The sequence below is a fragment of the Orbicella franksi genome, chromosome 2 (assembly GCF_964199315.1).
Source record: "Orbicella franksi chromosome 2, jaOrbFran1.1, whole genome shotgun sequence".
NCBI lineage: Eukaryota > Metazoa > Cnidaria > Anthozoa > Scleractinia > Merulinidae > Orbicella > Orbicella franksi.
Genome location: NC_138146.1, coordinates 33898839 through 33922623, shown reverse-complemented (window position 1 = coordinate 33922623; position 23785 = coordinate 33898839). Strand labels below are relative to the sequence as shown.

At 37.3% G+C, this 23785-nt stretch overlaps 2 protein-coding genes across 2 annotated transcripts in view; both read right to left on the bottom strand.

Moving 5' to 3' along the window:
• Positions 1-7962, bottom strand: part of LOC145479449 (echinoderm microtubule-associated protein-like 2) — a 21686-nt gene extending 13724 nt beyond the window's left edge. Inside the window, exons 1-7 of the mRNA XM_081457818.1 lie at positions 7812-7962; positions 5804-6043; positions 4890-5162; positions 4407-4642; positions 3222-3319; positions 2259-2434; positions 667-787 (exon numbers count right to left, since the gene is read on the bottom strand). Coding sequence (XP_081313944.1) covers positions 667-787; positions 2259-2434; positions 3222-3319; positions 4407-4642; positions 4890-5162; positions 5804-5999 — 1100 coding nt within the window. The 5' untranslated portion in view covers positions 6000-6043; positions 7812-7962. The remainder of the gene's footprint in view (positions 1-666; positions 788-2258; positions 2435-3221; positions 3320-4406; positions 4643-4889; positions 5163-5803; positions 6044-7811) is intronic.
• A 1243-nt stretch (positions 7963-9205) lies between these two features.
• Positions 9206-23396, bottom strand: LOC145479448 (uncharacterized). Its single transcript, XM_081457817.1, has 10 exons — positions 23331-23396; positions 19281-19618; positions 14801-15027; positions 13912-14016; positions 13370-13464; positions 12978-13131; positions 12529-12592; positions 11236-11501; positions 10628-10787; positions 9206-10028 (listed from the first exon to the last, which is right to left on the bottom strand). The coding sequence occupies exons 2-10, from the start codon at positions 19597-19599 to the stop codon at positions 9859-9861; spliced, it is 1560 nt and encodes a 519-aa protein (XP_081313943.1). The 5' UTR covers positions 19600-19618; positions 23331-23396; the 3' UTR covers positions 9206-9858.
• Positions 23397-23785: the final 389 nt, after the last annotated feature.

The window sequence follows — 23785 nt, the reverse complement described above, 5'->3', positions numbered from 1 at the left end:
GCCGTAGCAGAATCTCAAACCTTTTGACTACAGAACTGTTTTATTTAACAAATAAAGAAGCCTAAGCCGTGTATTATACTGTGAAAAGACACGACGGGTATTTGAGATACGGCTTAGGCTTCTTCATTTGCTTTATGATATAGAGGTAATGTGGCAAAAACAATAAAACACGCTTTTTCTATGTTTTAAACCCTGATAAAACATGGGTTTTTGACCAATCAGAGCGCGTGCAGGGTCCTATCTACATTATAATCATATATTCTTAATACGAACAGAGGTTCTCTTCACACAAGAAGTTTCAGGCGTATACACCTCTATGTCTTCAAATACCGATTAACTAAAAATGGCTTTTCGGGCCCGAAAAGATTCCGGGGCTTTCGAGAAACGGGCCCCAGGGCCGGATTGTTCGAAAGCCGGTTAACGCTAACCCAGGATTAAAAGTTAACCGTAGTATTAATTTTTCTTGAATAAAATGTTTTTGACTGCTTATGTTCTGTGTAGTTTGAGATTATTCAAACTCTAAAGAGAAGGACAAACAATATAAACAGTAAACCTTATTGTAAAGTTACAAAATTGAAATCAAAATTCTTGCTAATTCTGGGTTAGCTTAATCGGCTTTCAAACAACTGGGGCCAGAAGAATAAACCAAACAATAGCATTACTTACACCCACTCCAACTGCAGTTTTTCCTCAGGGGGGTGGGGTGATGTGTCCATATCAAGGTACCCATCAGGTGGGTACAAATATATATTACGGCCTCGTAGCGTGAGCTTCACTGGGTCAGGCTCTAGGTAAAGGCAAGAATCGTGTTAAAAAATCCTAAAGGTTGCTTAATTCCATGTCGTGCTGCATCACAAATTTTATTTCGATTCACTTGGGCTATGTACACTTTGTTGACAACTCTTAATTCTATTTCTTAATGTCTTATTTAACTGTTCTGATGAATAATAGTAATTTACCAATTTTTTGGAAACAAAAGTCCGTCTCAAAACTTAAACGAAAATTCATTTTACTTAGTAATTGTCCAAATTATTTTACTTCTTTACTTAGCAATCTGAGCATACACACAAAAGTTTATGGAAAGGCATAGTAAAGCCCTTTATTTTACATTTTTTTATATGATCGTTACGATACCTTTATCCTCTGGCCATACTGACTTTTGAAAATCACTTTCACTGTGTTTTAGTGACTGTCTTCTTAAAGAGGCATATTTATTGCCATCTGTATATTTAAAGATTGCAAGCAGTTTACATTACTTTATTTACTTTTTTTATTTGCACCTGATATGGAATTTATTTTATGTAGCCTCACACATCAACATATTGCCAAAACTTGGTATTGTTAATTTAATTTAAGAGAGAATTTGACAATCATAAGTCCAACACATACAGCGATGATTACTGTAATAGAGTTCACCTTACTCGTAAACACTGAACACAGCTTACTTATGAAACAAATTTCATTTTTTCATGATCATCACAATTTAACAAACTGGCCAGTAGCATTAATCCCTATCAACCCACTAGTTAACATAGCAGCAAAGAATTCCCAATCCTGTTACATAGAACGTTATTACGCAGAGCTTCTTATAATTAAGACTGAAGTGTTTAACTTGACAAAAAAGGATGCAGTTGATAGAGACAAAGTTTTAACCATTGTTAAATTATTGGTAATTATTCTTTACTGATCAACATCAGGAAAGACTTTTTAACATTATCCCAGTGCAGGGTAAATTGCTTTATTTCACAACAACTAAATAAATATGGACCGCAACTAGAAGTACAGTGTGATATAATTACACCTCCTCCCTGAGCGGGATACTATTAAACAATACAAACAAGTTGCTCCTGGTCAAACATTTGCCCGTAGTAACAACACATGAATGAATCCTTAGTGGTTGAAGTTCTTTGGAAGACATGACTAATGATAACTTCAACCCTCAAGTGCAGAATGTCACGTGCAGGCTGGTTTTAATAGGGTCTGTGCACCAGGCAAATTGACCAGCAACAAGGACGATTTTGCCTCCCTGGTTTGACCATCTAGAGGAAAGTTCTTCTTATAAATAGGTTCAGTTCAATGTTTTGCCACGTTGCCTGACCAGTTGCTGAAAATGTTAAATAAATGAAACCCCTGTATGTGACACATGCTTGAGGCATGCATGCACTAGTCTTACACTCATGTTAATCAACACCAGTTATGCCAATCAGGCCAAATTAATAAAGTAGAATGAATAGCATATTATACTGTATTTACCACACCTGAGCTGGTCTGTGTTTCTGTGCTCGCTGTCAAGTTGCTGTGGTGTTTTTTGACAGCTGCACCAGTTCTGCTGTAGTTTCTATTTGATGCTGCAGCCTTCTCTTCTGATCTCAAAGAATTCCCAAGAGCAACTACAGACATAGCTTTTTCAATGAATCTTGAAAAATCTCTCCAGCTACAACGAAAGATGAAAATTTTCTTTTATAACAACTAAGTTAAACAATACAAGAATTCCATGGATATGCATGTATATTTTGTGTAAAAACTTCAGATGAATAGCCCTCAAATATTCAGCAATGAATCACAGTAGAATTATAATTCAATTTGTTCTGAGGGGAAATTTTTTTGTGGTCTGTGCTAAAATACTAAACATTTCCAATTTAAAGTTGTACTAGGCTCAAGGACACTACACGCATTATTGTTTCAACCATGGTTTGGAATTATTTAACAAATAGATTCCATGTTGCTGCATAGTAAGAACAAAAAAGTGTAACATGAGATGTTAGGCAGGTGTGTCACCAATGTTCTTAATACATCATTTTGACATCATCTGTGATCTGTTACTGAACATGTACAAATGCATGGCAACATGGAATCTATCTGTTTTTAATTATAAATTCCATAAAAAATGCAAAACAATGTTGACTTAATGACGTAATCTACTCATCTGTCCTCCAATAGGAAATATATAAGTGGGAACCAATCAAAATGTATGAATAAATTGATTTGTATTAATTGATATAAACTATAATATTGCTGAATAACATTAATTTCCAATTTTACAAGTTCAAGATTTATTCTCAGGAACTAGCCTAGATGCAAATTAACAACAGCTGATAAGAGTTGAACCTTATGGCAGGTATATAATTATCCTTTTTACACGATATTAAATTTCAAATAGAATTCATATATTATAAATAAATATCAATTTTATTAATAAGCTGACTGTAACTTGTACTCACTTTACCCATCCATCTCCATCAGTATCAAACCTGCCAAGCAGCTTTTCCAAGAGTGATCGGCTGAGAGGAAGATTGTGATGTTTACACAACATCTTCAACTGCAAATTATTACAACAAAGAAGAGTCAAATAAATACAAAATGATGAATCTCAATTCTGACCTCAAAAAAATGAACAGCAAAACAAGAAAAAAAAAAACATAATTTACATGTAGTCTGATACTGTAAAATAAATAAAAACAAAGTTAATAATAATTTTAACAATGTTGTACCTGATGTTATTTTGTTCAAACATTATTAATAAACTGATTACTGTGACTGCATTTTGTTTTGGAATTCATAAGAAAAAATTGCTTGCAAGTGAAAAACAGTTTTCTATTGGAATTTCCCTAATATAAAGTACCTTTCAAGCTTCTAGCCAGGACTTCAGGATGACAGTCCACTTTCTACATTAATGGTTAACTATACCAAAATTCTCAATTGGGATTGGTTCTCTGCACTCCTATTTGTCTTGTAATTGGTGTATGATCACAAAGGTGTCAAATTACAGGTAAACAATTACGACTTTTTTATAATGAGATATAATTGGATAACGGTAACTGGACACTCATTTGATCCCTGCTGCTTGGAAAACTCTTGGAAAACACTTGCCCACATTTTGGCACACATTTTAGCTGAAAGGAATTTTTTTTTCATCTCAAAAATGTTGTACTGATAATGATTAATTTTTCTTGTTGTACTATATATAGAGAAAGTTATTGTGTTTTTAAAATAAAATGGCCTCGTACTGTGCACTCTTGGAAATTTGGAAATTACTTGCCCAGTAATAATATTACTCTCTGAATTATACTCCACTCGGTCCAATTACAAATTATTTATAAATCTATACATAGTGAATGTCATGATCAGCTAACTGTTTTACAAATTAAATAGTTCAAACTTATTAATGTGTATACAGTCAAACCCCTATTAAACGGCCACCCTGGAGGAAATGGACTGTGGCCACTTAAAAGGGGTTGGCCACTTAATAGAGGTAGAAACAATAGAAAGGCCATCATTGGGACTTTGATTGCTGGCCGCCTAATAGGGGGTGGCCATTTAATAGGCGGCCGCTTTATAGGGGTGCCCCTGTAGTATGTACAGACTTAGCACTACTAACAGCGTACATGTAAGACATGTAACTGCACCTCTTTGTTTCCTATGAAACCAGTTCTTCCTCTGTCACAATGCTGAAATGATGTTTTCAATTCACTGTAATCCCAGTTTCCTCCATCCTTGATTAACTGATTTTCAACCTCCAACAACAGCTCAGCATCACCCTGAATACCAGACTGACCAGTATGTACTCGCACAGGATTAGACAAACCAGCAGCACTTAATTTCTGTTTATCCTGCAATCCCGGTACTGTAGATGAATGGCAATCTGCAGAGGTTGGGGAAATGTAAAGTAGAAGAGAAATCATTATTTTCATTGCACACGTATTCTTACTGATCTTTGTGCCCTAAGCTGATTTAAACCTACCAACTTACCTTAATATTGAGTTTGGTATTTTACACAAAGTAGAGAAAATTTTTTTTTTGTAGCTAAGGGTTTATAGTGATCTCTGCTAGCTATGCAACAGAAAAACCTGTCTTTAATTAATTTTGTATAACACAAAAATTTGACTGACCTAGCAAAAATGTGGCCAGAGGTTCATGAAGTACTCCTCCGCCATCAACTTCAAACTTCTTAACAAGCGCCATCAATGTAGGCCCAAGAATGAATATCTGGTAATTGAGGAACACTTGTCGAAGTTCTTCTGTAGTGATCCGCCCAGAGTGGTCCTTATCCAGCAGTGAAAATTTGTGTTTGACATTTAACAGCTTCTGCTTGCTGACATTAGCAAGAGCATCTGTAACTCTTTGAGCAAGCTGGCTTTCGGAACTGCCATGGTCTGATCGGCCTGTTGTCGTTTGTAGGTAAAAATGTTCACAAATAAATCAAACTTTGTCCACTTAAAAGTAAAGAAAATCTAAAATTAAGAGGGAAATATCCATTTGTACTAAAAAAAATAAATAGTTAGAGTGACTGGTTCTACACAAGGGGCATGTTTAATTTAATTTTCCGCTAAAGTTTCAAAACAAATTATATATATACATTAGTAAATTGATACCCAAGACTACCAGAGGATCTCCAAAGATTTCACAAATTAATGAGAAGAATACTTTTAGATTGATTATCAACAACAAAATATTATTTTTTTATGCCATGTACATCAAGACAATATCCCTTAGCATAAATAATAAGTCACTGAATAAATTAAAAAACGGAATGTATAAAGGCCAGATGAGAAACTTTCTGGTTCAGGGTCATGATTTATAGACCCAGCACAGTGAGATCTGTGCAGAAGGGTCAACATTAGAGACAATTGTTCATCTTATCCTGGTCTTTAGAGATTTGTTTTTGCTGTACATAAACATTTTTTAACACTAAATTATCTTGCAAAATGTTTAATTTTTTTTTTTCCTAATTCAGTAGTATTACATGTAATATGGTGATTAAACTACACAGAAATTCAAACCACCACATAGTAATTAATATTACCATGATTAGAGATAGGTGGAAGGACAGGATATGTCCTGCTTCCAATCTTATGGGAGGCAACAGGCTCAAATGTTCCCCATGGATAGGTTGATTTTAAACTGTAGCCACTCTGCCGTGAGGAGGATGGATCACGGTACTCTGGAACTGTCACTAATTTTCCACCCACGATCTTGGTCACAAATCTTGACGTACTCATGGTTCACCCATGTTAATTTCATCATTCTCTATTGTCATTATGACCTGTGGAAAGCAAACTAATGTCATGAGCAGGAGTTATACCTGACATTCTACGAGTGCTATGTATGTGAAAATTATATTGATTTTAAACAAATAAAAATATTACAAAACAATTTTATGACCGTCCATAGAGGTGGGGTATCAAGTTATACAAGTAACAAGGACTGTGAATGAGGTCAAATCAACAGACCCTAAAAAGGTCCTATTAGTCTAAAACCAGACCCAGAAAGGTCCAATGATCTAGAATGTAACCATCAAAAGTCCTTTCTTTCTCTGAATAAAACAACTACTGTAAGGGAATCCATGGCAGATTTTTATCCACATTCTTTAGTTCATCATCATGATTGTCCGTTTAACACCTCAAGGAGCGGGGTGGCGGGGAGGATGAGGCTGTTATAATGCCATTTGTATTTGTCTGTTGGAATAAACCTGGGGGGTACTCCCAGAAAAATTGGGTGGGAAGGGCAGTCCACTTCCCAAAACCCTTACCCTATTTATTACCAAAATTTGCGAATTTCCTACCCTATTTATGACCTGACCAAAAATTCAATACCCTATTTTTGACCATTAGAGCTGGCACAGTTGCTCTAAATATAATTTATGAAGGGATTTTGTTGATGGTCTTATCGATAATGATGAAAAAGTAGCTTTTTTAAAAAAAAAACACACCCAATTCAAGATTAGAGTGCAAAAACCAAACCCTTTTTATGACCAAAATGGCCAAAATCTATACCCTATGTATGACCAAGACAGCAGAAAAACCATACCCTTTGGGGCTGCACATATCTATATAGCCCATATAAGGGAGTACTCCCCCTCCGGGAGGAATATACCACCACCGAAAACAGGAAGTTTCATTTGCAGTTGTAATTTAGGTCTAATGAAACGGATACATGCTATTTTCAGCAAAAATGGCAGAATCTCCAAAAAGTCCTTAACAATAGAAATCTTTCACCCAAGAAAAGTCATAACAAAATTTGCAGAATGCCAAATGCAATGTTTGCTTGCCATTATAGTTGGAAAGGACAGCACTATATTGTATTTGCCCTTTGCAACAATTTACAAATAAAAGCTATAGCCGGCAAGCAAACATAAGTGAAACAAACCGTAAACAAACAGTGGTGTTCGGCGTTCTGCAAAATACCCCTGCCGCGACAAAATAATTTCGAACGCAATAATATTTCTCAGTACTCATTGTCTGCATACGAGGCACGAGAGGGATCCCAAAGAAAATATTAGTAGACGCCAGGCTATCTGTCAGTGATGTTTTCATGTACTGTCAACTTCTTTAAGAACTCAACTTATACCAAATTTATATACAACTGAACATAAATTAAGCTTAAACAATAAACGCTGGTAATTAATCGTACGCTGAACTCAACTTCGTCAGACTTGACGTGCTGCTATAAAATCTTAGTTCAAAACATTGCAAATTTAATCACGGTATTCGATCGTGGACATTCCCACATAAACTTAACATAAGTCAAAGATTTAACCACCAAAGAGGCAGATAATAAGCTTATAAATCTAATAACCTGCTAGCCACGCACAATAACATGCAAAGTACGAGTTCGCTAGGTGATCCTAAGCGACCAATTTGTTTATGATTTAAGAGTAATTATGATTACCCATCAGTGAACTTAGAAAAATATCACTGAAACACTTGTAATACTCATGACTACAGTAAGTAACTTTGAACGTTTCTGACTGGTCCTATTTAACTAACGATTCTTTGCTTCCAAACGAGGACTGTTTTTCTCGACAACCTTACCTTGAATCCGCGGCCATGTTGCTAAGGTCCGCCATGTTCTAAGATTTGGCGCGCGGGAAACTGGCACTATTAACTTCTGGTACAACAATGTTGGTCACCTGACCGATAATTTCTAAACTTTCAGCCTCAGCTAAATGAATTTCAGAACTGGAAAGAGCATGTTTTAGATAGCCAGACCACCAATTTCCAGAACAATGCCGTGTAAGGTTGAGATTAAATGACGATTTGAATATTGCAAAATTAACATGTTTTGCCTTAAGGCGAGGAAGCTTTGCCCTCTAGAAACCTTTGCCATTATTAATCACTACAAAAGGAAGTTCCTGATATGTATTTATTGGAGATAGAAAGAGAGGTAACATATTAGGAAGAAGGGAAAATCCGAAGCTCTTAAAAAGAGATACAAAAATTTTATGGCAGCTTGAAAACTTGCAAAATTACAAGGATTTGTAAACCACTGAGGCGTGACTGGAGGGCAAAGCGTCTTCTTCCTATACAAATCATTCTAATTTCTAGCGTCCATAAAATTCTCTCTTAAAGAATATAAACCTGACCTTTTGCATGAAAATTTATTTGGAAACTTTCTTTTCATTTCTGATAGCATTATGCATTACAAATAGTTAAATCAGTGTGATAATAAGCCTTTTGAAGACGTGCTTTTCAAGAACACACTCCCCAATTGTTTCTCAAACAGACCGATATATTTCCTATAGAAATTGCAAATTTTCTAAAATTCTTTTGTCTGGTTATTCTCATTACAGATTGCATACAAAGGAAAAGAAGATCAAGAAGAGAAAAAGAAGACTACTAGGTACAAAGTCAAGGTGTCATGTTTCGCAGAAGAAAGGAAAATTGACATCCGAGGGCGTGAACAGATCGGACTTTTCAGTTATTCCACGAGTGGCTGCCGCAGCTGTTCGCAAGTACAATTAATCCATAATTGTTTCGTGGACTGAAAAGATCAATTTCGTTTTAATTAGCTGACGGCAACCGTAAATACATATAGGGTGTATTACGAGGCAGCGCAAAGATATGAATTTCATTGTCGAGTGGTAATATATCGTTTTTAACACGACAAAATAAAATCCATATCTTCAAGCCACCGTGTAATTTTCTGTTTATTATCTGGACAAACTGACGGGAAATGACGTCGTCAATATCCTCTCTAGTGAGGATATGGAAAATACGTCACTCGAGTCCCGAATGCAGTTTCGTATGAATTTTACGATTGGTGTATTAATTTTCCAGTAAAACACTTGTGTCTAAGTAATAAAAGCTGATATCAGAGAAACTGACCTGCGTACGAACCAAACAGAAGCGAGTTCTTACTTTTTAAAAAACCATCGCAAACCTTTCCTTTCATAAAAAAATGACTGTTAAATGAAATCTTGGGACAAAATCTTTTAATTTAGTGTCTCTTATTCAAATACATACTCAGAATCTTTATTTACATAAAGAACGACGTATTCTGACCTCTTATAGGAGTGTCAATATCAATACAATAGAATTCTGTTCATCTACTCATCCGTCGGGGTTCCAAATTCTTCTTGTACTAACCCAGCTGTAGCCGAATAAATGAGATACATATCAATGCATGTTGCATATTGAACAGAGACCTGTGGGAATAGCCCTTTTCACGGTTAATTTTTCTCATTTGCATTACAATGTAATCCAACGTGGATGCGAGGCAATTTCGGGCTAAAACTACAAAATAGCCCGAAATTGTTTCACATACATGCTCGATTTTATTGTAATGCAAATGAGCAAAGGTAACCGTGGAAAGGCCTATTATGTACTAGTAGTAGTGTGGGGAAATTTTATGACGAACAGAAAGTTCAAGGTTTGAATTGTTCTTAAAGAAGTTCCTCGAATTAGTCTGAGCTCTGACTATTTCAGATTTCCCAAACTTTATATTAAAGTTTTCATCTGTCATCAATGAGAAAATCGGCTGGGTTCCATTCTAATGTCCTATGGCTTTTGATTCGTCAGTATCGCACTCTTTTTTTGACGAATAAAAAAGAACGCAACTGCAAGGTTCCAGAATTGTCCTTTATGGTTTTCGTAACTTCGTGTTGAACAGCTGTTCCATCCAGCGCTGATGAAACTTGTTGTAACCAAGCACAAGCTCTTCTTTTTTGCTCGTTTTGGAATCATCACTGGACTGCAAAGTCATCATTTCTTGCGTTTCCTCGGCAACCGGCTTGCTTGACTTTGACTTAACTGAAACGGGAAAAATAGACAATTGAAGCCTGCTACAGAAAAAAACACATTTCGTCAAAACTAACTGGACTTTCACATGCTTGCTTCTTTTTTCGTTTGCCTGAGCTATTTAATCATAAAATTAGCCCAAAGTTTGTTAGCTGATCAATCAATCAATCAATCAACCAATCAATCAATCAATCAATTAATCAATCAATTAATCAATCAATCATTCAATCGTTCAATCGTTCAATCGTTCAATCGTTCAATCGTTCAATCGTTCAATCGTTCAATCGTTCAATCGTTCAATCGTTCAATCGTTCAATCGTTCAATCGTTCAATCGTTCAATCAATCAATCAATCAGAGTAAGACAGACGCGGTCTGTCCTTCCGTCGATCAATCCGTCTGTCCGTCTGTTCGTGTGTCTGTCTGTCTCCCCATTAGACGAATTATCCATCTTTGTCAGTGTTTTTTCACCTCAAAGTATTAACAAAAAAATTATCGTAAGAAGACCGTGCCACTTAAAACATTTTCTTGGAACAAACTAAGTAAGCTAGACAATGGCCAAGCTATTGTTCTATTTGACTTTATTGTCCACGATCCAAGGTCCATGACGTACCATGCCTGCGTCTTCTGTAAGCAAACTCCCACATGAGTCCAATGAGCACAAGACTGGCTACAATAATGACTCCGATCCTGACAATAGAACTAAACATGTGCTCTTGATAGAAGAGACCTTCCGTCGCCTTAACAGCATAGTTCTTGTCGGTTCGTTTACTCTGGAGAAAGAAAAGATTTTCTTTATCACAAGGCGGGTAAATTGGCGTGATATAGAATCTGAACGGGGTCCCTTTAGTTTCAAGCTGAAGTATAGAAAAGGGTGTAGAAGCTTTTCATTTAGGTAGTCACCAAAGGCCGATTCATAATATCTTACTCACGCTAATTCATTTTAACCAATTTTTAAAACGAGGTTACCTCAGTAAATGAAAAGTTAAGATAACAGATGCTGTATGTTAAAGGAGTTCCATTTTCTATGGAAGCTTAAGGTTTATGAAAGGGTCGCCTTTTTTCGTTGAAAGCAATTTATGCGTAGACCATGAAACGGAATTAGAATAGATGCATGTAGTTTGCTTTTTTTCCAATTTCAACGGAAGGAAAACAATGTTCCTCGAGATTTGCAGGCCGATAGAGCAAATCCTAAGAATATTCTTATTTCAAACTTATTACCTTAATAGGAATAAGGTGCTTTGCAATTCGCTCAAATATTTCATGATTGAAGTTCCTCATATAGCGTCGAACACATTGTTCAGTGTTTGGTGACCCGGATGGAAGCACAAGGCCGTATGTGATTGGATGCTCAATGGTGCGCTCCACGCGGAAAGGTTCCTTCTCCATCAAGTTAGAAAACCTTGTCAGTGCATAGTTGTCAATCAAAATTCCGTCTACTTCTTGCTCTTTCACTGCTTTGGTCATCGATGCAGGGGTGCTGAATGCTATTGTAATGAAAGTGACACCTTGTGATCAGAGGTTGAAATCCTGCATCCAGCAGTGAACTTGAAATATATAAATTGCCGTAAATAGTATGAGATAGCAAATTTTCACTGTTAATTAACAGCTATGTCAAATGGGTTAAACATTATCACTGGTAATTAAACGATAAAAGATCATCATTTGATGATCAGTTACGTTATCTGCGCCGCGACTGGCTTAAAAAACTCGCGCCACTTTTTCATCCGGTCAGAAGTGAAACCAAAACCAATAGAGACTCGCTCGCACGCTCTTTCCCGCGCTTTACATTCGAGTTTTGACTGGTTCAGTGGATTGGCTTTGTTCTTTGTGATTGGCCAGAGTGATTACTTTAATTTTGGGTTTACGATACTCAATCGAAAACCGCTTTTGAAAAGTAAAATTGTAAACAATAAGAACATAAACTCACACTAAGTCTTGATGGAGGAAAAAAAGAGGTCGTGCCCGTTAGAGGAGGAAAAGTGGATGAGGAGGAGGTGGCGGTGGAAGAGAAGGAGGAAAAGCAGGTGGAGGATCAAAGAGGAGGTGGCGGTGGAAGAGAAGGAGGAAAAGCAGGTGGAGGATCAAAGAGGAGGTGGCGGTGGAAGAGAAGGAGGAAAAGCAGGTGGAGGATCAAAGAGGAGGTGGCGGTGGAAGAGAAGGAGGAAAAGCAGGTGGAGGATCAAAGAGGAGGTGGCGGTGGAAGAGAAGGAGGAAAAGCAGGTGGAGGATCAAAGAGGAGGTGGCGGTGGAAGAGAAGGAGGAAAAGCAGGTGGAGGATCAAAGAGGAGGTGGCGGTGGAGAAGCAGGAGAAGATAAAAGAGAAGGACTACTCTAAAAGCAATATCAAACTAGTTGTATAGGTTTGGACTATATGTATATACTACTTTAATTAGAGTTTCCTTCAGAGCTGTTCAAGATGCCGTAAATTCCATATATGGATAAATACACAAAAAATTGACCTCTTTATAGCTAGCCTTTGAAGAATTTTTGTTTTAAACTCGATTGTCCTACCTTGCATGTCAAAGTTTATACTGACACCAAGACGAAACTCTTCACTGCCGTTGACTGCGCCAATCTGATGGATATGATTTAAATATCAACATTAATTGACCATGCACGATTAAAAGTTGATCAATAATAATATAAATTAAGTATAACTGCTATATTCAATAAGGTCTTATAAATTCTCGAAGGTTGTCCTTTTATATAAGGACAACCTTTGAGAATTCATTTCCATGGCGTCTCTTTGTAAAATGGAATTTGTAGTCTTTATGGTTGACCACGGGAATGCGATTTTTTGATCTGTTTGCTTGTACTTAAGGTTTTTCTTCAACTATCAGAAAACCGCTCGCTTGTTAGGGCCTTAGCTTGATTGAAAAATCTCTCTTTGAAGGAACCTATTATAGAAGTGTAGAGTGATTTAGTGTGGAGTGATAAGCTTCATTAAGACATCTCTTTACCTTGGCGCCATGAATGTTGAAGTACGGCCGTGTTGATGCCGTTACTGTGGCTGTGACCAGTGCAGTAAATATGGATATTATATTTATACCAGTTATTATCCAAATGAAGCAGAATAGTCGACCAGGCAGGGACTTCGGCGAACTGTCGCCATAACTGATGGCAAAAGAAAGATTTGATACAATAAACTCATGTGAACTGTCCTGTGAAAACAGAAATCAACATTAATATTCCTGTCAAATACCAAACAGAACGACGTTTGGTCAACTGGCCAACACATAATTTCAGATCAGCAATGTCGATACATAGAGAAGCACTGTGGTGAAACCATCCTAAATCACCCAAAACCAAACACGCTGTCCTTTTGCAGGTGGCCTTAACATTTATCACTTACCCTACAGTTGTCATGGTAACAACAGCCCACCAGAAACCGTCCCAGGCACCATTCACAAATTTTCTTGAGAATTCTTTTGAGAAGAAAACATATTCCTGTGGGGAAAATAAAGGAAACGAGCAATGACAGGGAAAAAATTAACTACTTTGAACTACATGGTACGGAGTGCAACACTCTGACAACACTGGGATGCTAAAGAATTTTTAAAAATTCGTGAGTCTTCGACTTCCAGTCTAAGGCCTAAAGCTTAACTGTAAGAAGGAAAGACGAAAAATATATGCGAGCGAAAAGAAAATGTTAAAAAAACGTAAGTGATAATTTTTTACACTCGCTTTTCGCAAACATTTTTCATCTTTTCAAGAACATCTTCGTTTTTAAAGGCTTTAGACAGGAAGCCGAAAACTCACGAGTTTTTTTAACACTCTTTATCAGAGAACGCTGAAAACTAACGCTTAACACAAATATTTCTTTGTTTTGTTAGTCTATGCACTAGTTATTAACGTAGTGCTCTTCTGTTCAACTATCCTAATTTTAACTCGTACCAATAACCAGACAGTCATCCCAGATGCACCAGCTGCTGCCAGGATAAATATCAGGAACGGCCAGGCATTAAATATGGTGTCAGCAAGATTCTGTGTTCTTGTTTTCTGGGTGAAAGAAAGTGAAACGAAGTTACTTTCAGCTAAAGGAATAATTTCCCGGCCACTCATGCCGAACACTTGTTACGGCCCCTCTTCCACGCTATATAGCTCTCTGCAAGCCCCACGGCACAGCATGTTCCATCATGATCCCCATACATTTTGTATGGTCCCATAGCCTCCAATTTTAGCCCCCCGCTTTATATCACCTCTTACAAATGCGGACACCCTTTTTTAAAGGTTGGTTTCCATTTGATTGCTATGATCGCTAAACGGAGAGAGTTGAACCTTACCTTACGACTCCATGATGATTAGAGAATAAAAACTACCCAACATGACCTAGACGAAGCACCACACGACGCACTGCAGTTTCGTATATTTTTCATCAAAACGACCGCTACGTACAATCTCTGGAGAGTGCTTTCCGAAACAAGAGAATATGATTCTCTTGTTTCAAGACAATGGCTAAACCTTTATTCTATGAGAAACCTTGTCTACTGTGTTGATATCTTGCGATATTAAGTCACTAACTGGCGATATAGGCTGATTTAAGGCCGAACGTGGGTATGGTTAATACCTAATCGTGCCTTTTTTGGTACGCTTCAGGGCAGTCGTTGTTCTCTGCACGTGGATTTTGGCTCGACTATACGTCTCGACAAGCTATGAGCCATGGCTCTACCAAACTCGCCTAGTATGCCAGCGAATCGTTCCAAATTATTAAATGGTAGGATTAGGTAGGCAAATAATTGTCTGAAAGAACTGCAAAGTTTTAACCTTTCAAAACTTTTTTTACCTGAGGTCCATCGTAGACCAGCAATACGACTCTTGGTGCGGCCATCACAGTCACAAACGGTTGGTCCCTGTACAGCTCTTTGTCCATTTTGGATCTGTACACCGGGAATGTGAAATCGTACATTTGTTCGGAAAAGTGATCTTCTGCCTCCCTTATGCTCTTCATGAATGTACCATACACTATTTCACTTCCGTTACAGCAGTGGTGGACAAGCCGTTGAACCACATCTGTTGATCACAATTTACATCCGTTGATCGCAATTTACATGACCGTTAAAATTCTAAAATTGTACTTCATATGCATACCGGGGGTGTTCCCTTATATGGGCTATATAGCTACGTGCGGCGCCAAAGGATATGGTTTTTCAGCCGTTTTAGTCATAAATAGAGTATTGATTTACGATTCAGGTCATAAATAGGGTATCGAATTTTTGGTCAGGTCATTAACAGGGTGGGGAAAATCGCAGATTTGGGTCATAAATGGGGTAAGGATTTTGGGAAGCGGACCGCACACTTCCACCCGATTTTTCCTGGGGATGCATATCGATAAATATGACAAAACATGAAATATTGCAACACGTTCGAGCAACAGTTTCGGTGTCCGCAGCTTTAATTTCAACCTCATAACGTAGCCAGGAACCTACAACTGATAAAAGCCCGGGGCGAATCTTCCTTTAACCGAAGTAATTATACAGAATCGCTTCCTTTCTGCGTCAGACCGACTAAGGATAAGCTTGGATATATTCAAATGTAGCAAATTTAACGCAAGGTGGCAAAGTTTATTAAGTAGCAGTCTGATTTTCGAGTTACATTCTTTTCTTTTCATGTACAAAGTCAATTAGGAATGCATTTAGGACATTTAGAGTTGACAGAATAAACAATTTGAATAATCCTGCGCTAATTCCAGGGATGGATGATCTTCCAGCTATTGAACTTTTAAGAGCAGCTTCGCCTAAATATCAACTAGACTTGGAAATAGCGAAAAAATCGAATTTCTTCAAACTCGCCCAGAATGAAGCCCTACGGGCACTAGTTACAAAAATATTGTTTTAAGTTCGATAAATCAAAAATTATTTTTTTTACGCAATTTTTTCGTTCGATGCCCCAAATCGGCCAAAATCGATCGAAAATGAGCGGCATATTCAGAGGCTCGTAAACTCAAAAGTAAAAATCTTCATAACAAACTGATTGCACGTTGTATTTGTACTTCCTTTCTTGTATATTTAGAGCTAAACAGATCGCGATTTGATTAGAACTAAAATATTTGACGAATTTTCAAAGGTAACAACCCAAGACAGCTAAACAAGAGGTCTACATTTAGCCTATTTTCAAATGCTAAAAAGGCGTTCTGGTACACGGCTTTTCCCAAAACGACTTCTTTGGTCTGAAAGAGCATTGTTTCTTCTTCAAATTAGTGAAATAAAATTTTTGGGTAAATAAAATCGCGAGCGCTGAGATAGCGAACTAAATGCAGCACCTCTTCCTGAAAACGTGACCTTTGACCCAAGCGTAACGAAACCGAATACTGCAAGAAAACCCGGAAGAAAAGCAAACGCTTCGTTATTTTGAAACATTTTCAAGTGATTTCTCGCCGAAACCATTATTGCAAGAAACTATTTCCAGATATGAAATCTTACAGGGTCAAAGAAGGAGCTAAAGGGCGCATTTTGACACAATAACTTTGTTTGCTGAGAATTGAAGTCAATGACCGTTAACGAATTCCAGTGAAATTTGCGAACTTGAACTATGTTAGCCGATACTTACCTGAATATTTATATTTATAGCAGAATCGTCTTCTTGGATTAGCCTTCAAAAGATGCTGGATCCAGCTTTGGAAACCTCTAAAAGAAGAAATGGTTAATGTTCCGTGACCTGCCCGCTGCTATAAATTCCATGCACACGCCGACCGCATGTTTGTCGTAAAACTAACTGAACTCCACTGACAGTTTCCATAGGCAACCCCAAAATACACAATGCCGCAAAATGTAAAGTGAAATTGGCTGTCTTCGGGAATAGTTAGAAGCTAGAGTCACGTTCCATTGCCTTTAAAAAGTGCTTGATTTTACTTCGTTCACTCAGTAGTTACTGTCACGTTCGAATACTGTGTATCAGTCACGCCAAAACACTGCAGACCGTGCAGACTGAGTAAGTTTCCCATACAAAGTCTTTTACGCGTTTGTCTATTGAATCAAAAGTCACATACTGCGCTTGTGCTGCCTGTTGATAAATGACAAACTTTCAGATATATTGAACACCATTTTGTAACTAGCGCCAAAAAAAAGAGTCAAAATTAAAGGCTCAAACAAGTCTGCACGGTCTGCAGTATTTTCGCGTGACCGATTTGCGGTATTCGAACGTGACAGTAAGAAATACTGCGTGAACAAAGTCGACACAAACAAATAAAATCAAGCACTTTTTAAAGGTAATGGATCTTGACTCTAGCTTCTAACTGTTCCCGAAGACAGCCAATTTCACTTTACATTTTGCGGGATTGTTTATTTTGGGGTTGCCTATGGAAACTGTCAGTGGAGTTCAGTTCGTTTTACGACAAACATGCGGTCGGCATGTGCATGGAATTTATAGCAGCGGGCAGGTCACGGAACATTAAACATTTGTTTCCAAATGTGGATCCAGCTTCTTTTGAAGGTTAATCCAAGAAGACGACTCTTCTATAAATCAGTATAAATATTCAGGTAAGTATCGGGTAACACAGTTCAAGTTCGCAAATTTCACTGGAATTCGTTAACGGTCATTGACTTCAATTCTCAGCAAACAAAGTTATTGTGTCAAAATGCGCCCTTTAGCTCCTTCTTTGACCCTGTAAGATTTCATATCTGGAAATAGTTTCTTGCAATAATGGTTTCGGAGAGATATCACTAGAAAATGTTTCAAAATAACGAAGCGTTTGCTTTTCTTCCGGGTTTTCTTGCAGTATTCGGTTTCGTTACGCTTGGGTCAAAGGTCACGTTTTCAGGAAGAGGTGCTGCATTTAGTTCGCTATCTCAGCGCTCGCGATTTTATTTACCCAAAAATTTTATTTCACTAATTTGAAGAAGAAACAATGCTCTTTCAGACCAAAGAAGTCGTTTTGGGAAAAGCCGTGTACCAGAACGCCTTTTTAGCATTTGAAAATAGGCTAAATGTAGACCTCTTGTTTAGCTGTCTTGGGTCGTTAATTTAGAAAAATCATGAAATATTTTGGTTCTAATCAAATCGCGATCTGTTTAGCTCTAAATATACAAGAAAGGAAGTACAAATACAACGTGCAATCAGTTTGTTATGAAGATTTTTACTTTTGAGTTTACGAGCCTCTGAATATGCCGCTCATTTTCGATCGATTTTGGCCGATTTGGGACATCGAAACGAAAAAATTGCGCAGAAAAATAATTTTTGATTTATCGAACTTAAAACAATATTTTTGTAACTAGTGCCCGTAGGGCTTCATTCTGGGCGAGTTTGAAGAAATTCGATTTTTTCGCTATTTCCAAGTCTAGTTGATATTTAGGCGAAGCTGCTCTTAAGACATATCCAAACGTCTTCGCTAAATTCAAGCGATCTTTAAATCAATCAATCCGCGAAATACTGACAGTGCGTTATAAAAGTGATGAATGATGCTTGATGAAGCAATGCAAGTTGCTCTAAAACGCTACATGCAAATCAAATCAGGGATATCAGTTTCCTTTACTTAGCCGCACGCTATTCTGGGGAACAATAATGGCTTCCGTGATGGCACAAAGAGCCTTTATGACACTCTAAATCACTAAAACTCAGTTCGCATTAATTTCTTTTAAGAAACGAAACACGTTATTCCAGGGAAAATTAATGGCCTGAAGACGGAACGGGGACGTTATAATTCTAGAGTATATTTTCGCATGTGCTTTTAATTTAACGATGTCGTTTGAAAGCGTCTCGCTTACTTTCCATGGATAAATTTAACTAGGTAATCTTCGGCGCCATACTTTCGATCTCATTATATAAGTCACGTTTACTGACCGTCATTGACATCACTGTATCGTATATATAAGGAAGATTTCTAAAGGAAAAAGAGCACGTGCAGCCGAGATCGTTGATCCACCTGGGACGGAGACTTAGCTTACTAGGAAAAAATTACTTCAAGGCAAAAAGGCGAGCAAGAACCCTGAGCCAGAGAGTAAGTCATTCTTTTGTGATAAGACTTACCAACGATATGAATGATAAAAAAGCTTAAGATAAAAAGAATAGAAATCTCTCTCAATTTCCCTGTGTAAACCAACGCCAAGCTAGCGGAAGGGGAATACAAGCTTTCCCAAACACGCACCTTTTTCATTTTGCAAAATGCTTTGCGCTATAGTATAAAATATTCTAGACTCAGAAAGCGAAATCGAAAATTATTATCGACAGGAAAACCAAATCGGCTACCCAAACTTAAAACGTTTTAGTCCACATTACGTTACGAGCTCTAGGCCTTCCAAGCTACATCAAAAATAGTTGGTCTTACTTACTTGGAAATATTCCGCGCGCAGCAAAACCCAATTTTCTACCGATTTTCGGTCCCAGTACTCCAGAGTACGGCTCGTTTAAACTCCATGATATGGACAGCGGCATTCCTTTCTGGCAGCGCTCGTCCAGTGTGTGTGAAGTAAGATTCCTGAACTCTTGAGTTATCCTTCCAAATTTGTTAGGCACGTAAATGCGCTTGTAGCTAATGTATATGTCATCTTTGGTTAAATTGGCGTTTTTATCCCAAGAGACAAATAATCCTTCAGAAACTGATGTCGCTGTGATTAACACCACGATGCAGAGTACGATGACTCGCCACATAACAACTGAAATTTTCTTACTAAAATAAAAAGAACAAGAATATTAATTTAGGTTATAACTAGACGACAATATTGAGGTTTGGCTATTCATTGGCTGTGTAAATTTTGCATTTGCTCAACACGTTTTAGTAGTTGAAATACGTTTTACTAGTTTTTTCTCAAGGAGTTTCAAGGGGTAAGGTGCATGTTCACTCCTGAGAGAGTGTGAGAGCAAGAGAGAGTGCCTACCTAAGATCTTGGTACAAGTCAAAGTGTAAATCGGTCATTTATAAGTATTAACTGCCCTACAGACATGCGAATGTTTTGCTTTGTGTCACAATATTGTCAAACTCTGTTAATTTATAGTGTTAGGCAATAATCTTTAGAGGCGCCACCTCCTGGCGAGAACTGTAGAACCGATGCACAGAAATAATAATGAAAAATATTAATTGATCAGTAACAAAAAAGGTCCGCGCCTAGGAGTAATTTCATTTTTCTTTATCAGACTCTTAGTCGCCTGTGGTTTTCACCATATTTTAATAGCTATAACTGGACTTTCATAAGAAACACTAGACTTTCAGAACACAGCTACTGAATTAATATATGCATACTACAACGCACGGAAAAAGTGTACTCAAAAGTGTGACTAACATGCCTAAAGCAGCATTTTTCCGAAAACAACGCACGACCTCAAACACAACTCGATCGACTCGCTTATAGAGACAAACTGAAAGCAATAACCGAGCCGATGTAATGTTTGCCTTAGATGACCCTGTGTTTTGCGTCTCATAAATGTTTTCCTATCGCAACGTTTTATCAGAAAAAAATATTAATAAATCAAGAGGAACAGGCTGCTAAATCCGAAAGTAACGAGGGTTGCCGGTTACTTTTAGAACTTAAAGGAATTTGGTATGTTACAATTGCAAGAAATTAAATTGGGTTTCTGTGGAAAATTCCAGATCATGAATGTCGGACATGTTCATTATACTGCTGTGATTAATGATTTTTAGCATCACGTACGTCTATTATCGTAAACTATATCATAGCAAATTTTGTAAAAGCATAAACAATAACTCCATTTGGCGCGAACATGTGAAGAAAAATTTGTCTGCGAAAGTCATCTCTCCTCGAGGCGACCAGTTTTCCGAGAGCGAGCTCGAGACTCGAGCTTCTCCGAGTTGTCTGTTCCTCGAGCTTCGAGGAACAGATGACGTTCCAATGGAGGACATACATCGGTGTATATTTTCGCGCCAAATTGGGTTATTGTGGTTTGGGAATTCAGCTTTTCCAAGCTGTTAAATGTCAAAATAGTTCCTTTGGCGTTCAAACATATTGCTAGTTTTTTTTTGTTTCTTTAAGAAAGCTATTCACATTTGTAATTCCACACCTATCGCACATGAGTAATAACATGTTGTCAGGTTATTTGTAATAGACTGGTCGTAAATTGTAACATTAGCACGCCGTCTTGTTTTGTAATAATCTGTGAAAAGGATAAAAAATCATATAAATGTGTGATTTTTTTTTTCTGTCATGTCATTCCGGGTCAACTGGTACAATCTGTTTCTTAAATTGTTTAAACTGTCGCAACCAACTTGCCAGCCAACCAGTCAACCAGGTAGCCAGCCAGCTCGACCAACCAACCAACCCACCACCCATATAGTCAGCTAGTCAACCATCAAGGTAACCCGCCTCTGGGACGGTCAAACAGTGGATATTACAGTAATTTTACAAGAATTCGATTTCAGATAGTTCTCACATTTCTGTAGTAATTTTAACGGAACTTCAAAAGATTTTATCTAAGTTCTCAGGATTGCAATTTATGTGCGCTTTGTTAACAGTGTTATGGCAATTTGCGGTAGGTGAATCGTTCCAAATGCAGCGAGCCATGCATTGCAATTAACGGCGGATTTTACAACAAGGACAAGATATGACGACCTATAATCACAATTTAGGATTTTATAGGTATTCTCCAAATCTCCAAATTCTAATTCAACAAGGATTTAGGACCCGTATGAAAACCAGCTAAGGTCGACGTGGCTTCCTCTCTAAATATTGTATTTTATTTGGCAAACTACGATATTTGTATAACGGCACAGCAGACATGTATAACTGTCGGGCAACCTTTAGAATAACCGACAACGTTTTTATACGTGGAGATTATCAGTAAGTCCTCTATATAAAAAGAGGACTTGCTGATAATCTCTACGTAAGCAGACGTCAGATATCTTGACTAAGATAAAAAAAACTACGCCCTTCCTGCAAAATTCTTTCTAAGTTGATAATAAGTCGTTAATGAGAAAATTTCAAGAAATCAAGAATCGTAGAACCGACAGAAATGAGAATTAAAATCAGAGAATTAAAAATGAGAAGTAAAATCAGGACAGCTCCTTGAGCAGAATTAGAAGACATTTCCCTGATTGAAAAAAGAAAGATGCCAACTATGTAGACTTAACGTAAATTTTTGTTCGTATAGATTTTTGCGATCATATTTTTTACGTCTGTGCATGTAAAAGTACGAAACATTAAATAATGAAAAAGCAATCTCCATTGTTTATCTATTTGCAATTAGCGACAGCCTAGAAAAACTGTAAATTTGTCGGTCAGGGTGAAAAACAGATCGCTTTCTCTTTTTTTAATGAAAAATATCTAGCAGCATGTAACCCCGAAGACACGCATCGCATAAAAATTTGAAAGTAAACTAAATTGGCCCTCCGTGAATCGCATTCGTCTCGCTATGGCACTAAAATGATAACTGCATTCAACAAATGGGTATTCCTTGATCTGGCACCAAATTTTGCCTATCAAATCAGTTAACTTAATTGCTTATTTCGTCTTTCGCCCTTTTTGAAGTTACCCCGCCATTCAAATCTGCATTTGCTTGCGTACTTTACTGGGGTAATGTCGGAGAAGATGACAAAAATATTTCTTCATCATGATGTAATGGCGTTTTCAAAAATAAAGTATTTTTGCCATATAGCTCTGAGGGAAACGCTCAAGTCTCAGAGGTACAGCGGGATATCGAACCCAAATGATTTCGCGCTATGACATGTTAACTTTAAGCATATGAAAAATTTGAATATCAGGCCTCACCGAGATCACAGCATGCTACAGATTGAAAGTGATTTAAGCTCTTGTGTTTTAAACGTTCACTATAATTTTATTTTCAAGCCCCTCTCAGAATTTATTATTTTGTAATTCTAATTTTGTTGTCTCGCGTTGGTCTCTTGGACGACATTGAACGTTTGTCGGAGATAGCTTAGTTGAAATCGGTGACGCAAAAACCACGACCTGGGAAATACCATTTTTAATATTTGCAATTGGTATCTTCAAGTGATAACTTTCGTTAGTGAAAAAAAATATTCATCAACTAAAGATCTGCAATTAACCGCTTGCAAAATTCGTATTTGTCTTGACAATATTTTGTCTGGGAAACTTATATAAATGGTCTAGCGTACATATCTTTATGTTGTCGAGAAATCAGTTTTGTTACGTTCTATCCCTGGCACGCTTCCATTCTGTTTCTCGAGTAGCAATAAATACACGAACAGAACAATTCATAGATTGGTGCCTGGCGTGAAAGGTAAACTGAAATGCAGCTAGGAACAGAAAATGTTTTTTATCTCGCGTGGGTTGCTATCTGCAAACTTCGATCTACTTTTGCTAGCATGATTGATCAATATTCCGGCGATACAAAATCAAACATTTAAATAAACTCGCATTCATATCAAAGTCACAATGTGCATCCACACTCACCTTGAAAAGCGAGAATTCAGTCAATCGCTGAAACAAAATGCGGGCAAATCTTCATCTCGGGCTATGTTCAATTATCTAACCATTTGCATCACAAACGCTAGTAATTTCAGGTGTTTTTAGTTTGGCTACAGCGCATGCGTAAACAAGGCGCTCTAATGATGAAAAATTTATACTGAACGAGGATTCGCTAACAAGTATGACAATAAATATTGAAAAGAATTAGGAGAAAAAACAACGTCTTACCGAGTAAAACCAAGATTTTACATTTTCGTATGCAAATTTCTAGCAAATCATTGTAGCATTGTAGCAGTGGGAAAAAAATTTTTTTTTTTTAATTGAAAACCTTTTGTTTACGCGATTAACAGGTATAATCCGAAGATGTACGGCAACAAAACATTGGAAGCAAACAGTTCGTGCATAAAATTATTGAATCTAATGCAAACACTACACAAAGT